General features: G+C 33.0%; 1 protein-coding gene across 1 annotated transcript; it reads left to right on the top strand.

Annotated features, from left to right (window-relative positions):
- Positions 1–880: 880 nt before the first annotated feature.
- Positions 881–5,570, top strand: LOC310638841 (interleukin-20-like; the record flags this gene model as incomplete). Its single annotated transcript, XM_083360201.1, has 5 exons — positions 881–982; positions 2,956–3,018; positions 4,084–4,236; positions 4,397–4,471; positions 5,496–5,570. 5 exons carry the CDS (start codon positions 881–883, stop codon positions 5,568–5,570), a joined length of 468 nt encoding a protein of 155 aa, XP_083216327.1.
- Between the last annotated feature and the right edge of the window lie 1,040 nt (positions 5,571–6,610).

Below are 6,610 nucleotides of genomic sequence, written 5' to 3'. Positions count from 1 at the left end.
TTACTCATGTCTCTAGACTTTTTTTGGATTTTGGTTTGGGGAAACTCTTTTTGAAATATGCAAATGAAACACTAGAGAGAAATGGAGAATAGGCTTTAAACTCCACCCATAGTCAGGTAAAGAAAATTTCCATATATGCATATATATAAAGGACTAAGACAAGTAGATAGAATTACACATCACTGCAAGTCAGAGCAAATAGGTCCCTAAGGTAAGCACTAGAATTGTTGAATGTGTCTTAAATTATTATAAAATATAGAGACATTATACTTTTATAGTACTGATATTATTAATATAAACTAAGTAATTGAGTTTTGATAGGCAAATAAATAGTAATTTAAATGTATTTTTAGTAAAAACAGAAAGGAAGAAATTTCTATTCATATTAACTGGACAAAATGTGCAAGTTACTGTATCAAGATGGAGATGATATCCTAACCTAATGGGAGATCAAGGATGTATAAAAATAAATGTATATGTACTTGACATAAGCATTCTGATATGAAAACTGCTCTTGAATTAACAAAATGGGAAAAATTGTGAAATTCCACAAATTAAAAAAATAGAAAATAAATTTTATTTAGCATATGCTGTAATTCTCTCTATATATATTTATCTTCAAATTCCATTGAATTCAATAGATCAATTAGAGAATATTATTAATTTTTCAGAATATCATTTTGGGTATCAGATTTTGGTGATAAATTATACAGTTCTAATGGTTTTTGTTGTTTAGAATTGTTAAAAAAATGATACTTCTAGATTAGCAGACCATTGAACAATTTGTGCCTTCTTTTACAGCATCATTTCCAGTCCTGAAACAAGGATGGACATCAGGCCGTTTGTCTGCCTTGTTCTTTCATTTCTTTTTGCTGAGCCCATGACCCCAGAAGGCAGAAGCCTCAACTTTGGCCAATGTGAAGTGAATGGTGTCTCTTTCCGGGAATTAAGAGACCACTTTGGTACAATCAAAGAAAATGTTGTAAGTACCATTCTAAGTTGGTATTTTGCCGATGTAATTTTTCGCTTGTATTTTTTAAATCCTAATCAATGACAAAAAAATGATGAAAAGGAAAAAAAAACCTACAGAAGCAATGTTGTTTAACTTGAACTGGGGGAACTTCAGTGTTTTGGAAACTGAAGACCATAGTGCTTAAATAGAATATAGTTGGCACCACATGTTGCTCGAGAAGTAAATCCAAAGGGTGGATGGGAGCACTCTCTTCTTTCTTCACTTTCCCCAATTCATCATTCACTAATTCATTTTCTACCTTTCTTATACACATGCACATGCACATGCTATGCACATACACATGCATAGTATGCATCCTTTCATACAAACCAACAGCCAATGGTTTCATCTTCTTTTATTGTTTTCTATCACAAATGTAAATAGGAATATAGGATTTATGTGTATATCTCCTTTCTAATTCCTCTAGTGTCCCTCAGCTTCTCACCACAGTTTAGAAGATCCTGCATCAGTAAATTCCTATGTTCAATCTCTGATACAGCTAGGAAAATAATCTCTGATAGAGGGAAAACTTTTTTGATAAATTTGAACCTGTGGTCAGTGTTTTGACTGTATTTTCATCCGATCATCTTAGAGTCATTTTCTTTTCAATTGCAATGTGCTTTCCACCAGTCCTTTGTCGCATCAAAACACCTACTAAATGCTAAGGGATATTGCTATTCTGATCTTAGGTATCCTCACTTTAACTTTTTTGATTACTACTGTCAATGAAAGGGTTTGTTTCAAGTATCCAATGAAGCACATTTTCAAGTTCAGTTTTTCTTCAGTGATTTAGTTTTCCTCATCCTAGTTTATTGACTAATATTATTGGTCAGAAAAAAGTGAGATGCTTAAAGAGGCTGAAACATAGAGAGTAGGGTTTTGGCTCTTTCTCTATAAAAATCTTCATTAACCTGCACACTTTAGACTTCACCTCCCATAATATCATATCAGAAAATCCATTGACATGTTTGTTTAGAGATTCTAGAACTTAAAATGTTGAAAACATTATTTGAGAAAGGCAAACTTGCCTTCTGAGAAAAACTGCTTATAATCATTCAAGATCTTGGAACGGAATACTTTGCAGCAATCTACTTGCAAGGATGTAAACTAGGCATTAAATAAAGACTGTATACAATGTATGGGGTATCATCCCTTAAATGAGTGCTACTAAGCAATCACCTACTAAATGCTTTCTTTGTTGCACTTGTTTTACTACTGTTCGAAGCCTGATGAAATGTAGCAATTTTTATCACAGTAAAAGTTTGGTAGTAAAACAATCAGCTTCTACTGTAACATTAAAATGAGCTGCCATGAATTGTAATGAATTGTCTTGATTTTCTTTGCTATCTCCCCCTTCTTTTTTGGCAATCTCTACCACAGTACAAAAAACTGCAGAATAAGGCTCTATAAATCATGGACTGAGGATGATTCAAAATGAGAACCCTAATTTCTGGGGATAAAAATTGCTAGGTCAACCCAGTGATGCTGAGAATAACTTACAAAGAAAAAAAATCCAAGAAGTGGATCTTTTCTATAAACAATACTTATATTGTCTTGGGGAAAAAAAATAAAGGGGAAAATCATTATGCAGAGCTTTTTTTGTCATAGAACGCTCAGAACAGAGTTCTGGCACCTTTTTTGGATGGAACCTTGTAGGGTAGGCAAGGTGGGTTGTATGACATGTGTGAGTTCTGGCACCTTTTTCTTTTACAAAAAAAGCACTGATTATAAGTATCAAATATGTTAGATTAGATATACAGCAAAGATCTTAAAATGGACCATAGTAGAAACAAGGGGAAATATGTGAGATGACTAGATTCTATGGTTCATTTTATTCCAAAATAATAAGACCTGCCTTTCATACTGCTGTTTCCATTTGCTCAGATTTAGTTTCTAAGTGCATTTTTCTTTTATTCACCCAATTTATCTTCTTTCAATTGCAGCAAACCCAAGATAAGAGAACAGATATGAAATTGCTGAAGGAAAGTGTCCTACTGAATGTCTCGGTAAGAATAGCTTTTTTAGAATACAAGAGACTTCTCAATTACTTGCATGAACGTCAATAATATACAGCAAGGCCAGTTGTGCATAGAAGGAGATTTAGTTTAAATATGTTATGTATGAAATTTATGTATATTTCCTCATAAGTAAATCATCTAGTAACAGTCACTTAATTTGTACAAGTGTGGAAAGTGACTGGCTAATTGTATTTCCCTTACTTAGCTATCTTTTTTATTTCAGATAATTTCATACATCTACATTCAATTAACATTTGTCCATATATGCCTTTCATTTCTTCTGTTTTAGCATATATCATTAATAAGAATAGATAGTCCTGTTTAGCAATAACATTTCTCCATAAGTAGTTCAAGAGTTTGCTATGTTATAGTCTAATCCAGGGGTCCCCAACCCCCAGTCCGTGGACTGGTACTGGGCCGTGGCATGCCAGCAACTTGGCCACACAAACAAGCAAACCCCCATCTGTGGGAGGCAGGCAGCACACAGACCATGCACCCTCTGGTCCGCAGAAAAACCTCTCTCCATTGAACCGGTCGCTGGTGCTCCAAAGGTTGAGGACCTCTGCTCTAATCCATCCCTTACATGATATATTAAAGAATAAAAAAAGAAAAGAAAAAAAATGTATAAGTTTGCATATTCTATTGCATATAAATCTATGCCAGCTCAACAGCTGCTATAGATTCTATACCAAGGTCATGTGGTTGGCTTACCAAACAGCAAATACAGTTAACAATTGATATAGATTTATAGATAGATTAATGAAAGCAGTTTGTGGCCTGCCTCTATTCAAAACTCAGTACCGTTATGCAAGTTATCATGTAGCTTATTGGACATCACACAACTAAATGATAGAAGGCTTATATAGAATTGTACCTTTGTTAATGGAGACAGTTGACCCCCTTAGCAAAAAGGCACCACTAACCAGTGGTTTTTATTCTACATTTCCATGGGAGTTTGAATCAGTGAAGGAGCTAAATTTTGTTGTGAACTTACTCTTGGGAAAAAAGTAAATAGCTCTAATGGAACTCTAATTGCTTTTATTCTTGCTTTAGACTTCAGAGAGTTGTTGTTTACTCCGCCATCTGCTGAGGTTTTATGTTGAAAACATCTTCAAGAACTACAATGCAACAAGTAACACACTTAGAAGGAAAAGCAGCATTTTAGCAAATGCTTTCCTCAGCATTAAGACAAAGCTGAAACAATGTGTAAGTATGACATACAGCTCCGGTTTTCTGTGCTACTGAGAACCATGCAAAAGATTTATACAAATACATACTTAATATTTCTACAAATAGACATACATATAAATACATATAGTTTTCTCTAATCATTGTTTCTTTTCTCTTTATATTTTTCTAAAATCAGCATGATCAAAACAGATGTTCCTGTGGGGAAGAATCACATAAGAGATACAAGTTATTACTTGACGAATATACCAAGGTAAAAGGGATGGGGATTGATTTTTCCTTTCCTTTAAGATCCTGTTACTATTTTAGAAAGGGATATGGATAGCAAGATTAAGGAATTTCAGCTTAGTGTCTATGTGCATTCAATTCTGCTTACTCAGAATTTGAGCTCTTTCTGATCTCTGATCCATCTGAATTACAGATGGTTGTACAAAAGAAAAAAAATCTACATGATTTATAGTGAATCAGCAAGGAATTCCAGCTTTGATACTGAAACAACAGGGACAAAAAATAATAAACTACCTCCTAATAAACTAATAAACTACCTCCTTAAAAAATCATAAACAGAACAAAATATACACTCCCATAAATAAAAACTAAAAACATGAAAAAGTATATTAAGTATGTGTGCATACATAGGCAGTCCACTTGACTTATGACTAGTTTTTTTTACTACTGTTTGGAGATATGTTGGTTTCAAAATGGGTGCCTTACGGCCTGTAAAGCACTTCTGACTGTTCACAAATGTCACCTTCCCCCTCCCCCTGAGGTTACAGGACTATTTAGAATGCTTGGCAACCGTCTTGCATTTATGACTGGTTCCAATGTCCCACGTTCATGTAACCATGATTTGTGACATTTTTTGCTGGTTTCCAGCAAAAAAAAAGTCCATTTGGAATAATGGGTTAGCTTAATGACCATGGTGATTTGCTTAACAAACACTGTGAAAAAATGTAGGGAAAATGAGTCCAGTCACACAGTTGCCTCAACTTACAATTGCAATGACTTACAACTGCATTTCTGGTTTCAGTTGTGGTTGTTAGTTGAGAGCTACCTGTAATGAGTAGAAATGACTGGTTTAAAGAAATTACCTCATAAGTGATTGAATACATACTTAAATTTTTACTGTCCCATTGAATATATGAATGATAAAAAAATATAGAAAAAAAACATTAAGTCCTGGCAACCCTTGTCTTTCTTTTATATGTATGTACACTAAGCAAAAGTAAGTTTCTTGTTGTATCATTAATCATCATTTGAACATTTCCTCCCTACAGCTTGATAAGAATGCAGCAACAACCAAAGCTCTGGGAGAGATGGACCTTCTCTTTGCCTGGATGGAACGCTTCTAAACCTGGCCACAGAGAGAAACTCTCTCTCTCTGTGTGTGTGTGTGTTTTTGTGTCTGTGTGTGTGTGTGTGTGTGTGTGTGTGTGTGTGAGAGAGAGAGAGAGAGAGAGAGAGAGAGAGAGAGAGAGAGACTTCAAACTTTCATTATGGAAAAATATTTTCATTTCAATAATTTAAAATATTTATATTTATTTATATTTATTTATTTTGCATTATTTATATTTATATAATTTATATAATAATGTCCAAATTCTTTGCTGGTGAAGCACTAAGGCTACAAGGTTAGTTTGCCAGATTTATCTGCAAACAAGAAACCTGTATTTAGCTATACAGTATTTCCTATTCAGGGACTCTTGGAAATGGATTTGTTTTTGTCATATCCAATCAGTGACCGTGAATAATAAACTCTGCTCATTGCTGAAAACAATAATTGGATGTTTCAGAGGCTTCTGCAATTCTGAGCAACAATTTTGAACCTAATTTATTGCTTGGAATTCAGTAACTTTAAAATTTCATAAACCATTAATCTAATTTATCTATTTTTATCTATTTATTAGTTGATCATAAAATAAAAAATATGTTTGAAAAATGTAATACTATTTATAAATAATTATATATTATTGTGTTATTTAATGTATTTAAATATATTGAATTCATTGCAATATTTTTATTAATTGTTAACAAGATCCAGTATTAAGATTTTGTAAGTTTTAAAATTATTTTAATTTAAAGGATACTTTAGTTCAAACAACTACGTTATGTTGATCTCTGAATGCCTTATTTTATATTATGTCAATGTTTTAATTTTACCTTAATAAAAATGGAATATTTTTACAAAACTTTAGAGATCTTGCTCTCTCAGACACATACACATTTTATTTAACAGATACATTTTTCTGCTTAGCTTTTTATCATGAAAAGGATAAGGAGAGAAATACAACAGTAATTAATACAGTAATGTTTTAATCTAACACTTTGCTCAGTCAAGCAAAATAACTTGCAATATATATACAGCAGTCTAAAGGTCTATAAAGGAATTTAT

Source organism: Vipera ursinii (assembly GCF_947247035.1).
Source record: "Vipera ursinii genome assembly, chromosome: 3".
NCBI lineage: Eukaryota > Metazoa > Chordata > Lepidosauria > Squamata > Viperidae > Vipera > Vipera ursinii.
Note: the sequence above shows the minus strand (reverse complement) of the source record. Positions and strands in the feature narration are given on the sequence as shown.